At 42.6% G+C, this 26,803-nt stretch overlaps 1 protein-coding gene across 1 annotated transcript in view; it reads right to left on the minus strand.

The window, feature by feature from the left end:
* The window catches only part of EMSY (EMSY transcriptional repressor, BRCA2 interacting), a gene marked incomplete in the record, with an annotated part of 97,812 nt that overhangs the window by 55,373 nt on the left and 15,636 nt on the right, over positions 1 to 26,803 (minus strand). The window contains 5 exon segments of the mRNA XM_077451430.1: positions 5,676 to 5,862; positions 7,746 to 7,919; positions 9,646 to 9,782; positions 18,559 to 18,729; positions 22,875 to 23,024. Of these exon segments, the coding sequence (XP_077307556.1) occupies positions 5,676 to 5,862; positions 7,746 to 7,919; positions 9,646 to 9,782; positions 18,559 to 18,729; positions 22,875 to 23,024 (819 nt within the window).

The following is a 26,803-nucleotide window of genomic DNA, read 5'->3' on the forward strand; positions in this document are numbered from 1 at the left end:
CTGTGCATACTAGCATATTATGGCATAACCCACCGGGGGGGGGGGGCTCTAAAGAACAAATGTTATAACAAACGTAACTTCCGCTTAAAAGAGAAGTATGGGTTTGGTTTCCTTCCCCACCTATCGTACTTACCTAGGTAGATGCAGCATCGGATCGATGCTGCATCTGTCCCCCGGGGCCTCTGCACTAAGAACCAAGCGATCGAAAATCGCAGATGGCTCGGTTCTCACAGCTCCATGAGCAGAGAGCTGCTGACTGTCAATCAGCATCTCTCCGCTCTGCTCCTCAATGCTCACTAGAGTACTGGGCTGTGGAGGAGACGGAGTGACCATCTCAGGCTCTCAGCGGCTCGCTGAGAGGCTGAGATGGGTGTCAGTCCAGGTACTTGGCTGATCTCGACTTGCATTGTCTGGATGACGAGGTGCCTGGACTAATTTCTGTGACGTCAGCACAGAGCCGACTTCAGCCCGCTCTCCGTTGAACACGGGTCACAGGAGTGCAAAATGGGTTGCACTCCTGTGACCCCTAGGAGAAGCCTAGCCAAATAAGCTTTGTCTGGACTTCTCCTTTAAACCCTTCCATATACCCAGTGAAGTGACAGGTCTTGGGTGATACAGAGATGAAACAAATTCTCCTGCATTAGTTGTACCTGTTTATCTGCAGTCTTCTCTCCTCTACATCCATTCAAAGTGCTGAATTTATAAACCTTGTCTGACAGTTCAGAAAAAAGGGGGCAGAGAGCTGAAGTTACACTCTGCAGAGGTCAGTGAGGTGAGCTCTGAGAGCCAATTGAAAAGAAGGGACACAGCCCACTTCACACAGCACACAGAAACAGAACCGAGGCTGTCAAGCAGCTGAAGGTTCCTCCCGTGTCACCAATTTTCTTTGTGTCAGGGAAACTTGTCAGAAGCGACTCAAGCTGATAGCAGAAGGAAGTAGCAGATGGAAATGACATTTAGTGCTCTGGATAGAGACAATTTCACACTATAGAGGGATATGCTTTGTATAGATTTCATGTCTGAGGTTTACAACCACTTTAAATAGCAAATTCCACTTATACTTAATTTACTACTTGGCTAGTCACTGACCTGGAACAAGCATATGCATATCGGGCAGAGTGGATGTGAATGAAAAGCACAAAGAATGCACTGCCAATCAATTCTGCCGTGGCTGCCCCTAGATTTCAATCCTGACAGGTAGCTTGTAAATGAATCTAACAGAATGACGCAATGGGGTCCAACATGCCCCCTCGAGTCAGACCTATAGCTCTGCAGTTAGCAAAGCTCATGCTCGCTACTGATTAGAAAGCTGTGGCTGCAACTCAGTAAGGGGTATATTGGACCTGGGTAGAGAGACCACTGCTTCCCCACAGATAGCAGAGGGACTTCTCTGTACCCCCCAGCAGGGGACAGACTAACTTAGATGGGGATGATTTTTACAGGAAAAGCTAACTTTTTTAATGCATCTGAAATAAATGTTTCCTTTAACAGGAAAGTTCATTTGGGCTTTAAAGTGGTTGTAAACCCTTACAAACCACTTTGACCTACAGGTAAGCCTAGATTAAGGCTTACCTGTAGGTCCAAGAAATATCTCCTAAACCATATAGGTTTAGGAGATATTTGCCCGAAAACAGGCATCGCTGTCTACGGCACATGCGCCGTAGACAGCGGCGCGCAGGCGCACTGAGCCCGGCATTCTCAACTACGGAGCTGCCGCGCGTGTCGGCTCCCGTGCGCATGCGCGGGAGTGACGTCATCGCGGCTTCGCAGAATGACAGCGGCGGAGCTGCGAGACCCCACCAACAAGATGGATGTGGCGGACTACAGGCTACAGCGGCGACTTCGCTGGCTCCTGTGTCAGGTAAGTGACACATAATGGGCTACTATGCGATGCATAGTAGTCCATTATGCTTTGCCTTTGCAGGGAAGGAAAGAGGAAGTAAACTCATCAGGGTTTACTTCCTCTAAGATATAGTAGTTCAATTTTTGTGTAAGCCTAAGACCCCTTTCACGCTGGGGTGGCTTTCAGGCGTTTTAGTGCTGGAAATGGCCCTGAAAACCGCCTCCCATTCATTTGTGTGACTTTTCACACTGGGTGGTGTCCTTGCGGGACGTTCCGAAAAAGTCCTGCAAGTAGAGCTGGGCGATTTTTTTTTGATCCACACTGCGCTGGTCCTGAGGAGCTGCAGGAGTTTTTAGGAGAGGCCGCGGCTTCGGCCTAGTCCACGGCACCCGGCCTCGCGGACTAGGACGAAGCTGCGGCCTCGCCTAAAAAATTCTGCCCGCAGCTCCTCGGGATCAGCACGGTGTCAGCGCCGGTCCTGGTGAAAATAAAAAAGCTAAAAAATCTATTTGCTGAAAATTTGAATTTGACCTCTCAACTTGATTCAAGATTCAATTCTATTTTTTCCCCAGCCCTACCTGCAAACAGCATCTTTGGGGCAGGTAAGGAGCGCTGTATTTAGCATCACAACACGGGAGTTTTTAATCCCTTCTTTGGGGTTAAAAATCGCCCACATAAGGGCAGAAAAGTGCAGCTTAAAAACAGCGGTAAAGCGCCGCTAAAACAAGCAACACTTCAGTGCCAACATGGCCACTGCCCCAGTGTGAAAGGGGTCTTATAATAACTAGTTCTCTTTATACAAAAAAATTTAATGAAACTCGGCGCTGCTCCTTAAACGCAAACCAATACAATATTTAGTAAACATATATCAACATATACAGTATCATGATATAACATGATAGTACTGCGCCATCAATGGGAGTAGTAGGTGTCATTGGGTGCAGTGGGAGGGGCTATATATAATACAGCCAGTCACGGCTCCAGAAGCTTCTCGCCCCAGTGGGAGGGGCGAAACGCGTCAAGCCAAGGGGACCTGGTGACCATTGTTTGCACACCAAAATTTTTTTGACGCAAGTGTAATATCTTTGGATTTTATGAATAAATCTTGCAGTATTACAATATATACATTATTTTTCCTTCATTGCTATACATCTTTATGGGTGCCTGGTCACCAAGTAAGATGGGAAGGATCCAGGATGTCCATATGTTTGAATTATACCGGTGGAGGATAGGAGTTATCCCTATGTGGTGTCCACACAATCCAGATGACGGGAGATGCTGATCTGGAGATACTAAGGCCGCGTACACACGCGGGGACTGTTCGCCCAACTTTGTCCGTCAAACAGTTTCGGCAAACAGTCCGCTCAAAATTAGCATGGACGGACATGGCCACACACGACGGACGAACAGTTTGCTGAAACCGTGCGCGATGACGTGAACGGCACGAAAAATACGACGTCCTATACACTGCATTATAACTTTCGGCGTGTAAATCCTTTCTGAGCATGCGCGGAACTTAGTTTGACGAACAAGCCTACACACGAGGGGACTGTTCGCTGAAACAAGGTTTCAGCGGACAGTTTTTTGGAATTTCCGAAAAACCTTGTTCAGCGGACTGTTCGCTGAAACTGTCCGCTGAAAGCCCACACACGAGCGGACTGTTTGCCGAAACACTGTTCAGCGGACAAAGTTGGGCGAACAGTCCCCGCGTGTGTACGCGGCCTAAGAGGCGCATTTACTGCCTTTTTCTGGTGAGTGGGGACCCAGGAGAGGAGCACAAATAGTCACTTGAAAACCATCATATCAACTATTTACAAGTTCAGCATACCACATTGGATGGACTTTATATGATTACACTTTATATATATTTTTGCACTTTATATTGTGGCATTAAGTTACATAATGATACTGTATATGTTGATATAGGTTTCCTCAATATTGTATTTGTTTGAGGTTAAGGAGTAGCCCTGAGTTTAATTGTATTTCTTTGCATTTATTGGGGTCTTTCACCTTTCCCTTTAGCAGCAGCCCTATCAGATTAGCACATATATTTTACATTTTTTTTTTTTTTTTTTAATTCTTGTTTCCATGGCACGGGTTCTTTCTTTGCTTTAGTTCTCTTTATGTATACATGTAGATGTGTGCATATGTATATACACCAATCAGCCATAACATTATGACCACTGACAGGTAAAGCGTATAACATTGGTTATATCATTCTAATGGCATGTGAATGTGGGTGGGATAAATTAGGCAGCAAGTGAACATGTGTTCTCTGAAGTTGTGCTCAAAAAAAGCAAAAACAAAGTAAGCGTAAGGATTTGTGCGACTTTAACAAGGGCGAAATTGCAATGGCCAGATGAGTGGGTCAGAGCAACTCCAAACCTGCAGCTCTTGTGGAGTGTTCCTGGTCTGCAGTGGTCAGGACCTACGAAAAGTAGCCTAAGGAAGGAAAGTCAGACAGGATCATAGGCGGCAAGGTTCATGGATGCGTGCGGGAAGTGCAGAATGGTCCATGTACTAGGATCTCATAGAAGAGCTACTCTAAATTAAATTTCTAAAAAGTTAATGCTGGTTCTGATAGAAGGTGTCAGAACACACACAGAGCATCAGTTTGTTATGTATGGGGCTGTGTAACCCCAGACCAGTCAGGGTACCCATGCCAACCCACAGCCAAAAATCGCCCTACAATGGGCACGTGAGCCAAAAGTGGGCCACAGAGCAATGGAAGGTGGTGTTTTTGGAGGTGTCGATTTGACCTCCAAATTTTTAAGATCTCAATCCTTTTGAGCATCAAAAAAAATAAATAAATAAAAAAAAAAAAGTATTCATCAATTTAGGCCAATATGTATTTTTCTACATATTTTTCATAAAAATAAAAAACTCCCAATAAGCGTATATTGATTGGTTGCACAAAATTTATAGCGTCTACAAACTATGGAATAGATTTAGGTAATTAAAAAAATTTTTTTTTTTTTTTTTTATTGTTTTTACAGGTAATGGCGGCGATCTGAAATTTTTTAGCAGGACTGCGGTGGACAAATCTGACACCAAGTAACACTTTTTGAGGACCAGTTACCATCAGGGCTAAAAAAAAAAAAAAAAAAAAAAAAAAAAAAAAAGTGCATGGTCACAGTATAAATGACACTGGCAGGGAAGGGGTTGACATCAGGGGCGATCAAAGGGTTAAATGTGTTCCCTGCTAGGACATCAGGTGCACAGGACCCACGGATTGGCTCCCCCCCCCCCCCCCCCATGTAGCGGGCACAGCACATACAGGTACGTTGTTTCGCGCAATAGAGCCACCCTGCCACACTATATATGCGATGTACGGTCTTGAAGTGGTTAACATTTAATTACAACATGACTTGTATTGCAATGGTATATATATATATTTATTTTATTATTTTTTTATACACATACACTTTTTTCCTTTTCTTTATTTAATGAATGTGTAAATAAAAAAAAAAAATAAAAAAATCCATTCATAAAAAGGAAGAAAAAGTGTATATCTATATCTTTTTCCCATGAAAGTGGAGTTACCCTTTAAAGGATCTGCTACTGACAACTTGATGCCAGATAACACAGCATACCTTCAGAGGTCTAGTGGATTCCATGCCTCTACGGGTCACAGCTGCTTTAGTGGCAAAAGGGGGGCCTATGCAATATTAGGTGGGTGGTCATGTTATGGCTGATCTGTACATGTTTATACATATTCAGCAGCTCTTGGAACACCAGAAACACACATGAATAGCACTTCCTATACTGTACAATATATACTACTTCTAAATAAAAGACCTAGGCCTAAATGCAAATGTATATTGTAGGTCACCTTGGGAGCTCTGGGAGGACTCCGTAGAGGAGGAGCTGCTCTCGGTGTCTTCTTTCACTTCCTGGATGGTGGCACTGGTAGTCTCCACCACCCGCGAAGCCTGCTGAAGTGTTTCGGTCACCAGCTGTCTGGTTTGTTCGCTCATGACTGTCGCCTGAAACGTCACCGGCTTTGGCTTTATAAGGACCTGAAAACAAAAAAAAAAACACTAGTAGCATAGGATTCATTTCTAACAGTACTACCCAAATGTCACAATCATCATGGAGGTGTCTAGGGCAGATGGCTATTGTGCTCAATTGTCCGATTAACTACCTCATAACCAGAGGACATTGATTCCCAGGCAGAATTTTGCAGCAGCATGTTGTTATCTCGCCAATTTGCACACTAAAATATGTTTTTATTTTGGAGGATAATGTATAAAAGGCCAGTCATCACAGAATATGCAGTCCAGTGTGTCGTCGTTCCCCCCCCATCAAAATTGCATGGAAAGTAGGTTATATGGTTACCAATGGCATAGTTCCAGAAAAAAAAATGTGTGCATGTGTATATTATAATAAAAAATATCTGAATATATATATATATATATATATAAATTTATTTTTACTACACATACACTTTTTTCCTTTTCTTTATCCAATGAATGTAAAAAAAACAAAAAAAAAAAGGAAAAAGGAAATTAAAAGGAAAAAAATAGTGTATGTATACAGCATATATGTATTAAAAAAAAAAAACCCCCCAAAAAAAACCCATACATATATGCTGTATACATACACTCCTCCTCCTCCCCCCCCCCTTTTTCTTTAATGAATGGATTTTTTTATCAGTTGAATAAACACACTGACACAAAATGCATCGTCCAGGTCTCCCGTGGCCCGACACACCCCATCAACAACACTCATGTTCCTTAAACAACATTCACATGGAGTGCTGTTCATGGGGCATGCCAGACCGCTGGATATCCAGAACAACTTACTGCAGTTTAACCACCAATGCATAGTACAAAAAAAATAAAAAATAAAAAAGGTAAATACTTTGTTTATTATGCAAGTAAAACAGGAGGCTTCAAACCGGGTTCTAAAAGGCAGACCATTTATGATGGATCTGCCAAACCAACCGAGTAATTCTATTTATTTTTAAATGCAGTGCATCACAGCACACACATAGCATGTAGTTGGTGTTGCACTTCAGAGCTGGTATGTTGCTTGCCTGCTCTTATTCTAAATGGGGCGTCATTCTAAACAAGTGTGCAACACACCTGAAAGGGTCCATAGGAAACAAATAACACATGTGCTGCGGTAACAAGCGCTGGTGCCATTTATCCTGAATGGCACCCTAACACACTAGGGTCACCACACAATGTGCGCCGATGCACTCACATGCTTCAGTGCTACATGCACCTTTTTTGGTGCATTTTTATGCATTAGGCAGCCCATTCAAACGAATGGGCTGCCTTAACACAAGGCACTTTAAAGTGGTTGTAGACCCTTTTTAAAGTGAATTTTATCCTTATTCTAGGCTTACCTATAGGTTGTGGAAATATCTCCTAAACGTGTGCCGTTTACGAGATATTTCACTTGTAGTCCGACAATGTCGTCATCGGCGCATGCGATGTGAAGAAACGGACCACCGCACCGTTTCTTCCCCCAGCATGTGCCGCGACTGATGGCTCCCGTGCGCATGCCAGTCAGAGCCGGAGTCCGCAGCCCCGAAAGGAAGAGGGGGCGAAAATGGATGCAGCCTGCTCAGGGTACAGCGCGAGCTTCCTTTGCGATGCATACTAGCCCATTATGCTTTTAAATTGCAGGCCTTGCGGGGAGCTAAAGAGGAAGTAAAACCCATTGGGGTTTACTTCCTCTTTATCGTGCCACAACACAGAGCACTAGTGTGAACAGGCCTTAATACTTACCTTCTACTTTGCTCCCCCACCCCTCCTTTTGACTGCTGGGAATGAACAGGGTTAGGCTTGGGGTACGCCCCAGTTCTGAAGCAACATTCCATTAAGTTGAAGTAGGTTAGGAAGTGGATATCCCCAAGGTGAGAAAAAAAAAAAAAAAAGCAATATCTACGCACCTGGGTCTTCCCCTGCTGGCCATACACTATCTTGGTGGGAATAATCTTGGTAGCCGGTTGGACAGTTGAACCGATACCCTTGGGTTGTGTTACAATCATCTTGGTGATTGGGCGGGTGGCTGTAATGATAGCTGGCTTTGCTCCCGCAGGTACAGCTTGCAGAGCTTTATCACCCTAAGAAAAAGAAAAATATAAAAATTTAGCAGAAACATTTTACTAATGTTCGCACTCGCCGCCACAAAAGGAAGCTTTGCTGGTTCCTCCTTTCAGACCATTTATAAAAAGCAAAATATTCCAAGTAAATATTCCAAGTATGCAGATCATTTGTATATATCCCCAATACAGTTTCCTGGGAGATGTGACAACATGGATGGATGCATCAGAAAGATAGATTTCAAAGAGGAAAACAGACTTTAAAAAGCACAAAAAAGGGAGATACACATATATGCGGCCTGACAGAAAAAAAAAAGACCACTTCCTTGAAGCCGCAAATATGTGTGCAGTCGACGGGAATGGGCAAAAAAAAAAAAAAAAAATTACATTTAAAATCATAATCTTGTGCTTTCTCTGTTGTCAACGGGACAGAAATAAAAAGGGAAAACTTTGATTACAATGATTTCCTTCACTTCCTTGTGTGTCTACAGGACAAGTAGTGAAGGCAAATCTACCTAAAAGAAGAAAAAAAAAAAAAAAAAAAAAAAAGGAAGGTTTAGGGGAACTATGCTTTCCCATTAACTGCTTCTGGACTGCCCCATGCAGATAACTGCAACAGGGCGGCCCTCATGCGCAAAATCACGTACCTGTACATGATTTTGTGAACGGAGTCTGGGGGGCACGCACGTGTGCCACTGGCGACCGGCTTCCGCTGTGTCCAATCACAATCTGCGGGTCCGGCAGAGGCGATGTCCCCCAGGACCCTCCGATCGTTCTCAGGAGAGGCAAAATGGCAGGCTGCCTATCTAAAAAAGACAGATCGCTGTTCTGCCAGAGGGGAAGATGGAGATCTTGTAAGCAGAAACACAGATCAAAATCAAAGCACACTCCTCCCAGTTAGAAAACACTCCCTAGGGACACATTTAACCCTTTGATCGCACCTGATGTTAACCCCTTCCCTGCCAGTGTCACTTGTACAGTAACAGTGCTTTTTCTTTTCTTAGCACTGATCACTGTATTGGTGTCACTGGTCCCCGGCAGCGCGCATGCATGCCTGCTATGGCTCTTAAAGGAGCTGCTGTACATATACAGCGATTTGCGCAGGAGAGCCATCCTGCCACCCTATATGTACAGGAGCTGGTCGGCAAGTGGTTAAAGCCCAGCATTGTAGTAGGATTATTTCCTATGCACCTTTTGGATTTGATACTGGTGTCGGTTTTCATACAGGACATTTTAAAGTGGTTGTAAACCCTTACAACACACTTTGACCTACAGGTAAGCCTAGATTAAGGCTTACCTGTAGGTCCAAGAAATATCTCCTAAACCTACACGGTTTAGGAGATATTTGCCGAAAGACAGGCACCGCCAATGGCAAATATGCCGCGCGTGGCGGCTCCCATGCGCATGCGCGGGAGTGACGTCATCGTGGCTTCGCCCGAATGACAGCGGTGGAGCTGCGAGACCCACCGAGAAGATGGATGCGCCGGACTACAGGGGACAGCGGTGACATCGCTGGCTCCTGTGTCAGGTAAGTGACACATAATGGACTACTATGCGATGCATAGTAGTCCATTATGCTTTACCTTTGCAGGGAATGAAAGAGGAAGTAAACCCATCAGGGTTTACTTCCTCTTTAAATTTCACTTTAATTATAATTGGGGGGGGGGGGGGGGGGTAGGGCCTTGGGAGATGAAGGGGGAAATAGTGATTTCAGGTAGTACAAATGTGCTCGATGTGGTGTACTTACACTGGCGTTTAACAAGGTTGTCACAACATTCTTCCCGGGAATACCCTGTATGGTCGTCCCTTTCCCAGTGGTTTTCTGCACCACAATGACATTTGGTTTAGAAGTCATAGGGATGGTTGTTATTTTTGTTGTTGTGCCTTGATAAAAAGAAAAGAAAGCAGAATTAAAATGTAAAAAACAAAAAATATAATATAACTCTTTGAGAGAGAGAGTGAGAGTGAGAGTGAGTGAGTGAGTGAGTAGTGAGTGAGTGAGTGAGTGAGTGAGTAGTGAGTGAGTGAGTAGTGAGTGAGTGAGTAGTGAGTGAGTGAGTAGTGAGTGAGAGTGAGAGTGAGAGTGAGAGAGTGAGAGTGAGTGAGAGTGAGAGAGTGAGAGTGTGAGAGAGTGAGAGTGTGAGAGAGTGAGAGTGTGAGAGAGTGAGAGTGAGTGAGAGTGAGAGAGTGAGAGTGAGTGAGAGTGAGAGTGAGTGAGAGTGAGAGTGAGAGTGAGAGTGTGAGTGAGAGTGAGAGAGTGAGAGTGTGAGAGAGTGAGAGTGTGAGAGAGTGAGAGTGAGTGAGAGAGAGTGAGAGTGAGAGAGTGAGAGTGTGAGAGAGTGAGAGAGTGAGAGAGTGAGAGTGAGAGAGTGAGAGAGTGAGAGTGAGAGAGAGAGACACACACAGAGAGCGAGCCCAAGACACACACACACAGAGAGCGAGCCCAAGACACACACACAGAGAGCGAGCCCAAGACACACACACACACACACACACACACACACACACACAGAGAGAGCGAGCCCGAGACACACACACAGAGAGCGAGCCCAAGACACACACACAGAGAGCGAGCCCAAGACACACACACAGAGAGCGAGCCCAAGACACACACACAGAGAGCGAGCCCAAGACACACACAGAGAGCGAGCCCAAGACACACACACAGAGAGCGAGCCCAAGACACACACACAGAGAGCGAGCCCAAGACACACACACACACACACAGAGAGAGCGAGCCCAAGACACACACACACACACACACACACACACACACACACACACACACACACACACACACACAGAGAGAGCGAGCCCAAGACACACACACACACACACACACACACACACACACACACACACAGAGAGCGAGCCCGAGACACACACACACACACACACACACACACACACACACACACACACACACACACAGAGAGCGAGCCCGAGACACACACACACACACACACAGAGCGAGCCCGAGACACACACACACACACACACAGAGCGAGCCCGACACACACACACACACACACACACACACACACAGAGCGAGCCCGACACACACACACACACACAGAGCGAGCCCGACACACACACACACACACAGAGCGAGCCCGACACATACACACACACAGAGCGAGCCCGACACACACACACACACACACACACAGCGAGCCCGAGACACACACACACACACACACAGCGAGCCCGAGACACACACACAGAGCGAGCCCGAGACACACACACACACACACACACACACACAGCGAGCCCGAGACACACACACACACAGAGCGAGCCCGACACACACACACACAGAGCGAGCCCGACACACACACACACACACAGAGCGAGCCCGACACACACACACACACACAGAGCGAGCCCGACACACACACACACACACACACACACACAGAGCGAGCCCGACACACACACACACACACACACACACACACAGAGCGAGCCCGACACACACACACACACACACACACAGAGCGAGCCCGACACACACACACACACACACACACAGAGCGAGCCCGACACACACACACACACACAGAGCGAGCCCGACACACACACACACACACAGAGCGAGCCCGACACACACACACACACACACACACACACACACACACACACACACAGCGAGCCCGAGACACACAGGAGCGAGAGACACAGAGACCGAGAGAGAGCCAGAGAGATTACATATACACATAATAAAATTAATATATACATTTAAAAAAAAAAAAAGTATTATATTATATGCATATACAATCCAATATCTGCCCTAATGATCTTCCCCAGACATATCCCTGAAAATACATCACATGGGGTGATATGTTTTATTCTTTACCTGCTGTCCGTGGCAGACGTGCTGCTAGCACTATATAAAGGGCACTGAATAAACAGTGAAGAGTTTAATGGTCCAGCGCAGCAAAGTTACAAGGTGTCACATGAATGTAGCACCGTCTGGAGACACCAGCCCATCATAACACCTTGTAAGACAGACACAGGGCAGCTGTAACCAGAACTCTCACACTATAAAATAGCTGAAATAAAATAAATAGAAGAAAACGCCCTCTGCCCTACAGATAGGAAAAAAAATAAAAAAATACACCATTACATTCCAGAAGGTGGGATAAACAAAATGTATTCGGTAAAATGCAATCCAAGCCATAGCACTCAGAATCCAATATGAACAGATCATTGAAAGATAACATTTAATTACTTGCTATTGCTTTTTGGCTTTTCTTTAAATCAGGTCATAGAAAATCTGATCAGATTCTTTTGTTTTTTTTTCATAGAAGCTTTCCTTTTTGATTTTACCCCCTTCCTGACCAGAGCACTTTTTGTGATTCGGCACTGCGTGTGACAATTGACAATTGCGGGACCGTGTGACGTGGCTCCCAAACAAAATTGACGTCCTTTTTTACCCACAAATAGAGCTTTCTTTTGATGGTATTTGATCACCCCTTCGGTTTTTATTTTGTGTGCTATAAAACAAAAAAAAAAAAGAGCGACAATTTTGGGGAAAAAAACGCATTATTTTTTGCTATGATAAATATCCCCCAAAAATATTTAAAAAAAAACAATTTTTTTCCTCAGTTTAGGCCAATACTCATTCTTCTACATAATTTTGGTAAAAAAAAAATAAATAAAAAAAAATAAAAAAATTTAAATAAGCGATTGATTTGTTTGCGCAAAAGTTATAGCGTTTACAAAATAAAGGAGTTTTATTTCATTTTTTTTATTTAAATGGCTGTGATCAGCGATTTTTATCGTGACTGCGACATTATGGCGGACACATTGGACATTTTTGGGGCCATTGGCATTTATACAGCAATCGGTGCTATACAAATGCACCGATTCCTGTGTAAATGACACTGGCAGTGAAGGGGTTAAAGTGATTGTAAACCCTCCCCCACAACTTTGTCCCATGTAAATCGGCATAAAAAAACCTAATGAACACTGCTTGTAGATATCCCCTTACTTGCTTAGTATTGTAGTAATCCTTTTTGTTCTGTAGAATGAAGTCACTGAGCATGCCCAGATCTCCCCTGATTTACGGCACACTCTCTATGTCTTATCTATCTGTTATCAGGACTTCCTACAGCACAGCACTGAACTCCCAGCAGGCTGCTAATCACTCAGATCTTCCTCCTACACACCATGTGACATAACATGCAGTGTAAACTTGGCCATTACTGCAGTCTTATTGGCTGAAGCTAAGACTGACAAAGGGAAACATTAGACATCGGAACAAGTAAATATTAGGAGTCAGCTATGAACAGGGAAGCAGGGTTGTCATAGAAACGTTGGATTGAGAAGGAGGCTTGGTTAGCAGTACAGGAAGTGCTCAATGTAAGAGCGGAAATACACTACACTGTGGACTCAGAAAACAATACTTAAGATGGCGCTGCCTAACCCCTGGAAACAAGTTTTTTAAAGTTTCTTTAAACAGTAAGTAATATGCGATTTGGGCTGGATTACAGTGGCTATACTCTGATAATTACCTATTATAATGGACTAAATGAAGAGAAGCATCAGAGTGGGAGAGTTTACTTTCTCTTTAACCACTAGGTGGCAGTGTAGGGGTTAAGTGTGTCCTAGGGGTGTGTTGCTGTGTTTTACACATCACTGATCTCTGCTCCAATCACAGGGAGCAGAGATCAGTGTCACTGTTGCTAGGCAGAACAGGGAGATGCTCGTTTACTTTAGCATCTCCCCGTTCTTCCTCTCCCTGAGGCGATCACGGGTATCCCGCAGGTGCGTGCCCCCGCCGCCTCTTAAAGGGCAAAGTAGAGGTAAGTGATTCTGCCTGTACATGCCCTTCTGCTGACGTATATCGACGTGAGGCAGTCGGAAAACGGTTAAAAACAGTACAAGGTCCTAAGTCCATGGGCGTTTGTTCCCTTCAGAATACCTTTTCTCTATACACATGTCTAAGCAGCTGGATCTGGTCATCTGCAATAGTCTCAGAAGAGTCCAAAACTGAAGGCAAAAACAGGCTGCATTTGTCCATTTGTATAGATTTTTACACAGAGGCTTCCCAGGGAATTTTGAAAAGATATGGAGAAGATGGCCTGACATTTTGGATGTATAAAGTTGATGGGAGAGTGGAGGAGTGCAGGTGTTTTTTTTTTTCTCTACCCCATCTCAGCACGTGGTGGGGTTGTATGTTGGCTGTATGTTTGTTATTTGTAATTTTTTTTGTATGAAAAAGTAAAAAAGATGATTTTTTTTTAATTTATTTATTTATTTATTTTAAATCAAAAGTCTAACTTTTTCTTCTCAATAAAAAAACCATTCCTCTCTGGGTGATGTACACTGCAAGGATTTTAACAAACTTTTTTTCAGATTCCTACGTTGTTATTCTGAAGATCCCTGTGTGTTAGACTGTGTCCATGTGGGAAAGTGAGTCTAATGGGAGTGGTTTCATAATGATCAGCTGCTGCACCTGCAGGGCTCTAATGAGAAAAGCTGCTGGGCCTGCATCCCTTTGGATGTGATTTCCTATATGAAGTATCTCACCAAAAATGATATTTTTGTTGCAGGGGATGCCTGAAATCTGACTTGTATCTTAGTGCAGACTTCTGGGAGAATCAATGAGCCAATCACACAAGCAGGAAATGACATTTATGGGGGGTGTTCTGTATACAGTATGTATACAGAACACCTCCAGGTAGCCATATTACATTTTACATAAAATTACAGCGGCTGCAGAATGAAGAAGAAAAGGTAATTTTTACTAACATCCGATTACAATATGACTCGTGTTGCCGTTATATACGCCATATTATTTTTTTCTTTATTACGAAATTGTTTTCCCCACGGAGGTGGAGTTACTCTTTAAGCTCATGGACATCAACCCTAAAAATGATTTAGGTACGCAGATTAATCAGTTATTGCCAAGTTAACTGACATTGCTAAATTTGACTTGGTATTGATAACCTACATTCATAATGATAGTAGAAAATATCTCTCTCTGGACCCTCTAAAACCTACTCATTTAAGAATAGATTGTTTTATGCCCTGTACACACGGTCGGACTTTGACGCAAAATCCGATTGTGTGTGGGCTCCATCTGACTTTTTCCGGTCGGAATTTCTGACACACAAAGTTTGAGAGCTGGCTTTAAAATTTTCCAACAACGAAATCTGATTGTTTAAATTCTGATCGTGTATAGACAATTCCGACGCACAAAGTGCCACGCATGCTCAGAATAAATTACGAGACGAAAGCTATTGGCCTCTTTATAGTTACGACGTACGTGTTGTATGTCACCTCGTTCTGAACGATCGGATTTTCCGACAACTTTGTGCGACCGTGTGTATGCAAGACAAGTTTGGGCCAAAATCCATCGGAAAAAAATCAGACGGATTTTGTCGGCGGAATGTGTACAGGGCAGAAGGCTTTTCTTCCACTTAAATGGTAATCTGGCTACACGCAGGGCCTATATAACCTACATATAATACTGTGCCCACAAGCGATTAAAGGAAAAACACACAATTGTTGCCCATCACATCCAAGGCCTCATCTTTTATTCTGAGAAAATGGGACAAAGAATGTATTTAGTAACCACAGCCAACAACTCTAAAGCCGCGCACAGACGATCAGAATTTGACAACAAATGCTCGATGTGAGCTTGTTGTCGGAAATTCCGACCGTGTGTATGCTCCATGGAAACATTTGTTGACGGAATTTCTGCCAACAAAATGTTTGAGAGCAGGTTCTCAAATTTTCCGACAACAAGACTTGCGGTCAGAATTTCCGAGCGTGTGTACACAATTCCCACACACAAAAGTCCACGCATGCTCGGAATCAAGCAAAAGAGCCGCACTGCCTATCGAACTTAATTTTTCTCGGCTCGTCGTACGTGTTGTACGTCACCGCGTTCTTGATGTTCGGAATTTCCGACAACATTTGTGTGAGCATGTGTATGCAAGACAAGTTTGAGCCAACATCCTTCAGGAAAAAAAAATAATAAATCCACGGTTTTGTCGAAATGTCCGATCGTGTGTACGCGGCATAGTTGTTCTAGATTTCTTTTCTCCATTTTAATAAACCGGCCTGTTTGTGCGCAGAATACATATGATCCAGCAGATGATGCTGTGGAAATGTTGTAAAAGAGCAGACAGGCAACAAATATAGGGGTCAATTCACTAAGCTTTACCGCATGCGGTAAGGGTATCATGTTAATTGCATAAATTATCGCATACGGTAAATAAAGTCAAGTTCATAAAAAAGAAAATAATAATTAAAAAAAGAGAAGAAGATTTTGTGGTAAACGAAAAGAAAAAATCTAAAATAATAATTTGTCAGTAATTAATATAGTTAATCTGTTAAGTCCAATTCACAAACAAAACAAAAAATATTTAACACCACCCTTTTGGCAGCGGTAACCAGTGCGGTACCAGAATAAGGAGCCTATTCAAACCCTCAGAAAGGGGCATTCCACCCACCGAGAGCCTACAGAAAGCAGACATTATTCCACCAGTAAACACATCAAGAACTTTTTTTTTTTTTTTTTTAATATCGTTTTTTTGAATAAAACGAACATTGTTTTACAAAAGTGCAACATTGGAGTATGTCGACCATGACAATTACTCCAGCTAGAAGTGGCCACTGTAATATAACCAAAAGTATAATAATTTTTAATTTTGGTTATATATACACACCATTACAGCAAGTTAAACTTTGATAGGAACATGAAAAAAAGAATAAAAAAAAAAAAAAAAAAAAAAAATTTATAAGAGTCAAGTTTTCTTTAGTTTGCACCATATAAAAACTTAGGCAGCAGCACAGAATAGGGCCAAAAACAGAGAACAATCTAGAAAAGAGCACTTTCAACAGTTCTTGTAGACCATACATTTATAAAAAAAAAAAAAAAAAAAAAAATTTTTTTTTAAATGAATGAATGTATGGCATGATGGATTTAGTAAAAGAGCGTAACGAAGCTTAACAGCTACAGTATCTCACAAAAGTGAGTACACCCCTCACATTTGTCTAAATATTTTATGATATCTTTTCATGTGACAACACTGAAGAAATGACACTTTTCTACAATGTAAAGTAGTGACTGTACAGCTTGTATAACAGTGTAAATTTGCTGTCCCCTCAAAATAACTCAACACACAGCCATTAATGTCTAAACTGCTGGCAACAAAAAGGAGTACACCCCATCGAGTCACGTGACTCGTTAGTGTTACAAGGTCTCAGGTGTGAATGGGGAGCAGGTGTGTTAAATTTGGCGTTATCGCTCTCACTCTCTTACACCGGTCACTGGAAGTTTAACATGACACCACATTGGCAAAGAACTCTCTGATAAAGATGGCCTTGGCTATAAGATTGCCAAGACCCTGAAACTGAGCTGCAGCACGATGGTCAAGACCATACAACGTGAACAATTTGCTGAAGACAAGCAGACTAAGGACATGGATTACTGGAACCATGTCCTGCGGTGTGATGAGATCAAGATAAAATGTATTTGGTTCAGATGGTGTCAAGCGTGTGTGGTGGCAACCAGGGGAGGAGTACAAAGACAAAATGTGTCTTGCCTGAAGCATGGTGGTGGGAGTGTCATGATCTGGAGCTGCACGAGTGCTGCCGGCACTGGGGAGATACAGTTCATTGAAGGAACCATGAATACCAACATGTACTGTGATATACTGAAGCAGAGCATGATTCTCTTCAGAGACTGGGCCACAGTGCAGTATTCCAACATGATAACGACCCCAAACACACTTCCAAGACGACCACTGCCTTGCTAAAGAAGCTGAGGGTAAAGGTGATGGACTGACCAAGAATGTCTCCAGACCTAAACCCTATTGAGCATCTGTAGAGCATCCTCAAAGGTGGAGGAGCACAAGGTCTCTAACATCCACCAGCTCCGTGATGTCATCATGGAGGATTGGAAGAGGACCCCAGTGGCAACCTGTAAAGCTCTGGTGAACTCCATGCCCAAGAGGGTTAAGACAGTGCTGAAAAATAATGGTGGCCACACAAAATATTGACATTTTGGGTCCAATTTAAACATTTTCACTTAGGGGTGTACTCACTTTTGTTGCCAGTGGTTTAGACATTAATGGCTGTGTGTGGAGTTATTTTGAGGGGACAGCAAATGTTACACTGTTATACAAGCTGTAAACTCACTACTATACATTGTAGCAAAGTGTCATTTCTTCAGTGTTGTCACATGAAAAGATAGAATAAAATACTTACAAAAACGTGAGGGGTGTACTTACTTTTGTGAGATACTTTATGTTCAAAAAACAGATACGCATGAAAAAGACAGCTTGGATTACCAAGCATCCGGAGACATAAATCTGAGAAGGTAGTTTAAATCTCAATGCCTCCAAATACAGATAACTGTAAAAAATGTTAGATTGTTGTTTTTCTTTTGCAAAAAATGTTTTAAACAAACATGTTATAAAAATGTAAAATGTTAAAGGAAATTACCTTAAACAACCCTTAACCATCGACACGTGCGATAAATTACCACATGAGAAAAAGCGGTAGTTACCGAACAATCTGATTTACCGTATGCATTATTTTACCGCATTTTATTTGCTGTTATTTAACGCTTAGTGAAATGACCATGAGCGAACAGTTTCTTCTCCCCATCACTGCCGAGTTTGCTTCCCTACGTGACACTCACCAGACACAATGTTGCTGCTAATGATCTTCCCTCCCAGCGTTGCCAGAGATTTTGGCACAACAGTGATGATACTTCCGCTGGTTGTCTTTACGTAGGTAGCACCGGGAGTAGCTGCCATACGAGCACTGAGTGCCGAGCTGACGGCCGGTCGTGTGTATGTGGCTTGTGTGCCTAAGGGAACAAGAAAGAATATAATTGTTTTTGCCAATTAAAAAAAACATTAAAAGTAAAAGTTAACTGAATGCAATATTTCAACTTCAAACAGAAGGTGGGCCAAAAGTCTTTTGGCCCTACGTCTCCTTAAATGGGGGAAAGAAAAAAAAAAAAAAAAAAAAAAAAAACACACACACACACACACACACACACACACACACGAGAAAGTACTTTGCTCGCTTTGGAAACCATAGCTTGGCATTGCATGTCATTATTGAGCTTATGATCTACCAAAACCCCCAGTATGTATGATGCATGTATATGTATATATATACATATACATATACACACACACACACACACACACACACTGTTCCTAGCATGCTTTCAGGTTACCCAGAAAAAAAAAAAAAAATAAAATAAAAAAAAAAAAAGGACAGGACACGGCAGATGGCATATGAGTGTACTGGCCCGCTGCCGGGACCATGTATTTGCTGTGACCAATCACAGAAGAACACCTGACAATTGTACAGTGGATGGCTTCCATTCATTGAGTACCATTGTGTTGATCTGTGACTGGTTGCAGTGATCACATGGTACAGACAGGGCCAATCACCCACCCCTCTATACCATGACAACAGTAAACAATGAATGAATGGATTTCATTCAGTAAACATGGTTGTTTATAACAACGATATAATGATATTCATGGTTATAAGCAATCAAAATATGGCAACAAAAAAAAAAAAAATCCTGATCAGCTCCCCAAAGTAGTACAGTGCTACTATGGTAATGCACTAAAGAATTATTATTTTTTTTTTTTTTACATTACTTACATTTTTCCAAAAATTGTGACAAAAAAAAAAAAAAAAAAAAAAAAAAAGATTTTAAAAACCTCACCATACTAAAGCCCCATACACACTATCAGATTTTCTGCTGATTTTTTTCCTTCAGATTTACCAAAACCATATAATAGGAGGTCAAAGCTTAGGAGTTTCAATTTGTATGCAATCAGGCAGGCCTTTCTACCACATGGCTTTGGTAAATCTGAAGGAAAAAACCTGCAGAAAATTTGATAGTATGTATGGGGCTTAAGTATCTTGGACAGTCTACTTTCCAAAACTGAGTCATTTGGGGGGTATTTGTACTTTCCTGACATTTACGGGCCTCAAGAAATGAGATAGTCAGTACGTCAGGATTGACCAGTTTTCAGACTTATGCCCTGTACACACGAGCGGATTTTACATCGGAAAAATCTTGGATGGTTTTTCCGACAGAATTCCACTCAAGCTTGGCTTGCATACACACGGTCACACAAAAGTTCGCTGAACTTTCGACCGCCAAGAACGCGGTGATGTACAACACTACGACGAGACGAAACAATGAAGTTCAATGCTTCCAAGCATGCGTCAAATTGTTTCCGAGAATACGTAAATTTATGGCCTAAAATTATGAAGAAAGATTAAATTTGCTAAATTTTATAACAGAAACAAAGAAAAACGCTCATAATCTTTGGTCAATTTTCATTTATTTAGCAAAAAAAATAAAAAATGCACAATTGTCAAAGTAACAGCGTGGGCAGCAAGAGGGTGAAAGTGCCCGGTATTGAAGTGGTTAAGCCACTCAAGTTATTAAAAAAAAAAAAAAAAAAAAAAAAAAAAAGGGTTTTTCTTGCATACATTTGCAAATCCATGTGAAAACCACAATGCCACGTCAAGGCAACTCTAAACCAGGAGTAGTCACAACCTGGGGCCATACGGCTGTTGCAGAACTACAAGTCCCATCATGCCTCTCTGCGTAGTTGTAACTGTCAGCCTTGCAATGCCTCATGGGAAACTTAGCAACGCAACAGCTGGAGGGCCCCGGGTTGCCTACCGCTGCTCTAAACCATCTAGGTCCCCACCTATGCTTGGTAGCCTGGAGGTGTGCTGCAGATCCTCCAGAATACCACGTTCTTTAGCACCAATTTTCAGAACGAGGTCTGAGGTGCATTTGAATGACAGCCGGCACTAGAAGTCTATGGGATCTCACACAGGAATGTAAAGTCCACACAAAGCCGAACACTGGTAAGGCTGGCCATACATTCTACACATTTTCGTAATAATAAATATGAGGTTAAACCGAAACACTTTAAATTTTTATGCAATCAGGCAGGCCCTTGCACTACATAGTTGCCGGTAAATCTAAAGGAAATTTAATAGAAAAATTGTACAATGTATGGGCAGCTTAACCACTTAAGGACCAAGCCTCTGAGATTTGTTATTTACAAGTTATAAACGTATTTTTTTACTAGAAAATTACTTAGGACCCCAAACATTATATATTTTAGTTTTTTTCTAACACCCTAGAGAATAAAATGGCGGTCGTTGCAATACTTTGTTACACCGTACTTGTGCAGCAGTCTTACCAGTGCACTATTTTGGAAAAAATACACTTTTTTGAATAAAAATAAATAAATAAGACAACAGTAAAATTAGCCCTTTTTTTTTCCTTCAATATTTTGAAAGATAATGTTATGTAGAGTAAATTGATACCAAACATGTCACGCTTCAAAATTGCGCCCACTCGTGGATTGGCGACAAACTTTTATCCTTAAAAATCTCCATAGGCGACGTTTAAAAAAAATTCTACAGGTTGCATGTTTTGGGTCACAAAGGAGAACTAGGGCGAGAATTATTGCTCTCGATCTACCGATCGCAGCGATACCTCACATGTGTGGTTTGAACACCATTTTCATATGCAGGCGCTACTCACATATGCATTCGCTTCTGCATGCAAGCTCGGCGGGATGGGGCGTGTTTAAAAATGTATTTTTTTCTTATTTAACCTTTTATTTTTACAGTTCTTTGAATAAAAAAAAAAAAGTCACTTTTATTCCTATTACAAGGAATGTACACATCCCTTGTAATAGATAAAAAGCATGACAGGAGCTCTTAAAGCGGGGTTCCACCCTAAAGTGGAACTTCCGGTCATCGGAACCCTCCCCCCCTCCGGTGTCACAGTTGGCACCTTTCAGGGAGGGAGGGGGGTGCAGATACCTGTCTAAGACAGGTATTTGCACCAACTTCCGGGCATAGACTACCAAGGGAGTCGAGTCTATGCCTCTTCCTGTCCCGCCACGCTGTCTGCTGGGACACACATGGGTCTCAGAGACAGGGTGGACCATTTCTAGTGTGCTGCACGACTCGCACATGCGCAGTAGGGAACCGGGAACTGAAGCCGCAACGCTTTACTTCCAGATTCCCTCAACTAGAATGGCGGTGGCAGCAGCCGTGACCCGAGCGATAGATCGGTCTCGGCTGCCGACATCGCTGGACCCTGGGACAGGTGAGTGTCTATTAAAAGTCAGCAGCTGTAGTATTTATAACTGCTGGCTTTTAATATTTTTTTTGTAGGTGGAATCCCTCTTTAAATATGAGATCTGGGGTCAAAGAGATCTCGGATCTCATATTTACACTAAAATGCAATAATAAAAATATAATAATAATATCGCCATTTAAACAAAAATGGCCCTTAAAGAGCTATGGGCGGAAGTGACATTTTGACATCGCTTCTGCCCTGCAATGATATGGAGACGGGTGGGGACCCTCTTCCCCTCACTCATCTCCATATCAGGCCAGGAGAAGGATCCAATCGCTGCTGCCGACAGCTCCGGTAAGCAGCAGATGGGGGGTGCCCTCTCCCGCCGCCGATAAAAGTGACCTTGCGGCAAATCCACCACAGAGTCCACTTTTATCTTGAAGCGGACCACCAACAGAAGAAGAGGATACCAGGGTTATGGTGGCTAGTTGCTGCCACAACAACAATATTCTTCTTCCTCTAATTGTTGATGTACGATGATGGTGGGTGGTCTGGAAGTGGTTAAGTCTTAGAACTGCTCAGCAGGAGGTGTGATGAAACCCAACGGGTGGTGATGTTGGGCAGGCAGAGGAAGGCAGCTACAGAGGTTTTCTGCTTTCCCTCCAGAAAAAATTCCTCTAAGACAGTGATGGCGAACCCTGACACCCCAGATGTTTTGGAACTACATTTCCCATGATGCTCAACTACACTGCAGAGTGGATGAGCATCATGCGAAATTTAGTTTCAAAACATCTGGGGTGCCAGGGTTCGCCATCACTGCTGTAAAGCAAGGTGAGAAAACAACTGGTGGCGTGAACTCTTACCGCTTGGTGTGGTGACCAGTTTAGTTGTCATGATGGCCCCATTGCTGCTCACAACCATGATGGGGGCATTACTGCTGCTCGTCAAGGCGGCGGACACCGGCTTGGGGAGGATTTTACTGGGCTGGACCTGCTGTGTGATGATCTTAACACCTGCAGGACATTAAAAGAAAGAAAGAAAAAAATAGTAACACAAAATTAAAATTTTGTTGAAATACAAATGATGTTCGGGAGCCTTATATAAAAGTTTGGCTGTTGGCATTAGTAAACAGATAGGAAATTAAATCATATTTACTTGTTTTAAACTTCTTTTTCTTATATATTTTTTTTCTGTTATTTATAGTATTTCAAGACCGAGGTAAATGATGTCCTACATCCCAGGAGTCTCCAAGGAAGGGTTTTCTCCGCTAAGCACACCCTCCCGCTTGCACGCCTGAGCAAAGGGCAAATTGATTCCAGGAAGTAAATGCTACACAAATCAACTGCCCTTACTTAAGATGGCCAGGTCTATGGGGAGTGTTTAACAAAGTGATTTTTCAGCAAAATAAAAACATGGAGACACCGATGGGCGAATTCATTTTAATATACAAAAGCAATGGTTTTGGTGCTCAGATGCAGTGTAGTTCCGCTTTAACCACTTTAAAGAGCAGGCTTTTTCTGGCCCTTTTTTTTTTTTTTTACAGGTTTAAAATTTGTATTTTTTTTTTTTGCAAGGAAAAATGACTTATAACCCCCAAACAGCATACATTTTGTTTAACGACTTCAGGCCCGGAAGATTTGGCTGCTGCAATGACCTGTCAATTTTTTGCGATACGGCACTGCGTCGCTTTAACTGACAGACAGCTGTGCAACATTGTAACCAAACAAAATTGACATCCTTTCCCCCCCCCCCCCCCAAAAAAACAAAACAAAACCAAAAAAAAAAAAAAAAAAAAAGGGGGGGGGGGGGGCTTTTTGGTGGTATTTGATCATCTCTGCGGTTTTTATTTTTTGTACTATAAAACAAAAAAATTTTTAATAAAAAAAACCACAAATATTTTCTAGTTTTTGCTATAATAAAGAGCCCCAATTTTTGTTTTTAAGAAAAGCCAATTTTTTCCTCAGTTTAGGCTGATATGTATTCTTCTACATATTTTTGGCAATAAAAAAAAACAAAAAAAAAACAAAATCTCAATCAGCATATATTGATTGGTTTGCGCAAAAGTTATTGCATCTACAAAATAGGGGATATATTTATCACATATTTATTGTTATTTCTTTTTTTACTAGTAATGGCGGTGATCAGGGATCTTTATCAGGACTGCGACATTATGGCAGATAGATCGGACACTTTACACGTTTTTGGGACCATTGGGATTGATACAGTGATCAGTGCTATAAAAATGCACTGATTACTGTATAAATGTCACTGGCAGTGAAGGAGTTAACTGTGTTCCCTAGGGAGTGAGTCTAACCTCTAACTGTGGGGGGGGGGGGCGACGACTAACTGGGTGAGAACAATCGTTGTTCATACTTCATATGAACATGTGCCCCCTAGTGGTCAAACGGTGAAGCGACGTAGTTAAGTTGGTTTGCCCAGGGGAGCCAACCTGCTGGAGTACAACTGCGACGTCTGGTCCGGAAGGGGTTAACAAGAGACGCTAGGGAATAAAATGGCGATCGTTGCAAATTTTTATGTCACACAGTTTTGCAAATGCAATTTTTGTTGGGGGGGGGGAGCGGAATACACTTTAACCACTTGTCGACCGCTGCACGCCCATATATGTCGGCAAAATGTACGTCCCCTTTAAGAGCCAGGGCTTGCAGGCGCATGCCCGCCGCGTACAGCGTGACCGTGCCCGGGGGTCCCCTGGACTCAATGTCCGCCAGTGTCCCGGCGATCAAGTCACGGAGCCGCAGAACAGGGAGATGCTTATGTAAACAAGGAATTTCCCAGTTCTGCCTAGTGACATGACAGATCACTGCTCCCTGTCATCGGGAGCAGTGATCGCTGTCATGTCAGTGGTAGCCCATCCCCCCCAACAGAATCACCCCCTAGGACACACTTAACCCCTTGATCGCCCCCTAGTGTTTAACTCCTTCCCTGCCAGTGCCATTTACACAGTAATCAGTGCACTTTTATAGAACTGATCGCTGTATAAATGACAATGGTCCCAAAATAGTGTCAAAAGTGTCCGACAATGTCGCTGACCCGATTAAAAAAAAAAAAAAAAAAAAAGAAAGAGCACATCGCAGATCGCCGCCATTACTAATAAAAAAAATGAATAATAAAAATGCCATAAAACTATCCCCTATTTTGTAGACGCTATAACTTCTGCGCAAACCAAATGAATATACGCTTATTCCGATTTTTTTTTTACCAAAAATATGTAGAATACATATCAGCCTAAACTGAGGGAAAAAAAAAAATAGTTTTTTATAGATTTTTGGGGGATATTTATTATAATAAAAAGTAGGAAATATGTTTTTTTCGAAATTGTCGATCTTTTGTTAACGTCGCACGACCGCGCAATCGTCAGTTAAAGCGACGCAGTGCCGAATCGCGAAAAGTGCTCTGGTCAGGAAGGGGGTAAAATCTTCCGGGGCTAAAGCGGTTAATGAGAATAGAGATTAAACATATACCCCAATTTTTTGTGAAATATGTTACACCAAATAGATACCAAACATGTCAAGCTTTATCCACTCCCAGCCCAGGCCTATTCTGGCACTCCTCCCCTACATGTAAAAAAATTTTTTGCTAGAAAACTGCCCCCAAACATTATCTATATTTTTTTTTGTTTTTAGCAGATACCCTAGGGACTAGAATGGCAGTCAGTATTTGTGCAGCGGTTTTTCGAGTTAGCCAAATTTTTTTGTAGCATGCGAAAGATGATGTTGTAAATACATATCTAACGTGTCACGCTTGTGGAATGGGGCCTAACGTCAGTACTTAATGTTATTTTTTTGGGGTGGAAAAACGCTTTAAGATCCTGTTCCTTTAAAGCATGTTATACAGCACAGTGCTCGCGCTGTGTATTTTGGCCCCCTATATCACCTGAAATACCCGGCTGATTCTGTCAGTTTCTACCCTCCCCTCTGTACGCTGAACACGATATATATCAGGGCTGCTGAGCCCTGACACAATGTTGTCAATGTATATGCGTCTGTCATACGCTGCTATCTGTAGCTCTCCAGTGTCTTCCTCTAGCCCCCTCCCTGTCATCTCTCACCATCGCTGATCTGCTCCTCTCCCCACTGCTTCAAAACTAACTGATCTGTATATCATCCCTTCTGTCAGATAGAAAGCTGATAAAAAGATAGTGGCTTAACACTTTAAAAATCACCATAGGTGACACTTTAAAAATGTTTACAGGTTACCCGTTTAGACTTAGAGGTCTTGGGCTAGAATTTTTTATCTCACTCCAACGTTCTTTTTTTTTATCGTTTATTTTGGTTTTTACACTTTCCCTTAAAAAAATTAAAAAAAAAAGTTTTGATCACTTTTATTCCCAAACATGCCTTGTAATATAAATAGTGCATGACAGGTCCTATATACAAAGATTTGGGGGTCTATAGGACCCCATATCTATCCTCTATGCACGAAAGCCTGAGATGGGGGGGGGGGGGGGGGGGGAGAAAAAAAAAAAAAAAAAAAAGGATCTCAGCCTTTCCAGCAAAAAATACGGCACTGTTTACATCTGCCAAGGTCAGAAGTGACGCCATAACGTCGCACCTGGCCTCCGAAGGTCATGGAGATGGCCGGGGACCATCTGGTCCTCGGTCAGCTCTATGGTAAACTGTTTCAGCCGCCCGATTCATTATCCTCCTCGCTGATCGCATGGGCGGTCCCCTCCCGCCACCTGAAAAAAAAAAACAATCAAATGGCTGAACAGCTGCTATGATTGTTTTTACTTTGCATGGAATCCTTGGCAGAAAAAATAAAATTATAATAA

This window comes from Lithobates pipiens, unplaced genomic scaffold, assembly GCF_037356315.1.
Source record: "Lithobates pipiens isolate NorthernLeopardFrog02 unplaced genomic scaffold, aLitPip1_a1.2 Scaffold_23, whole genome shotgun sequence".
Lineage (NCBI taxonomy): Eukaryota > Metazoa > Chordata > Amphibia > Anura > Ranidae > Lithobates > Lithobates pipiens.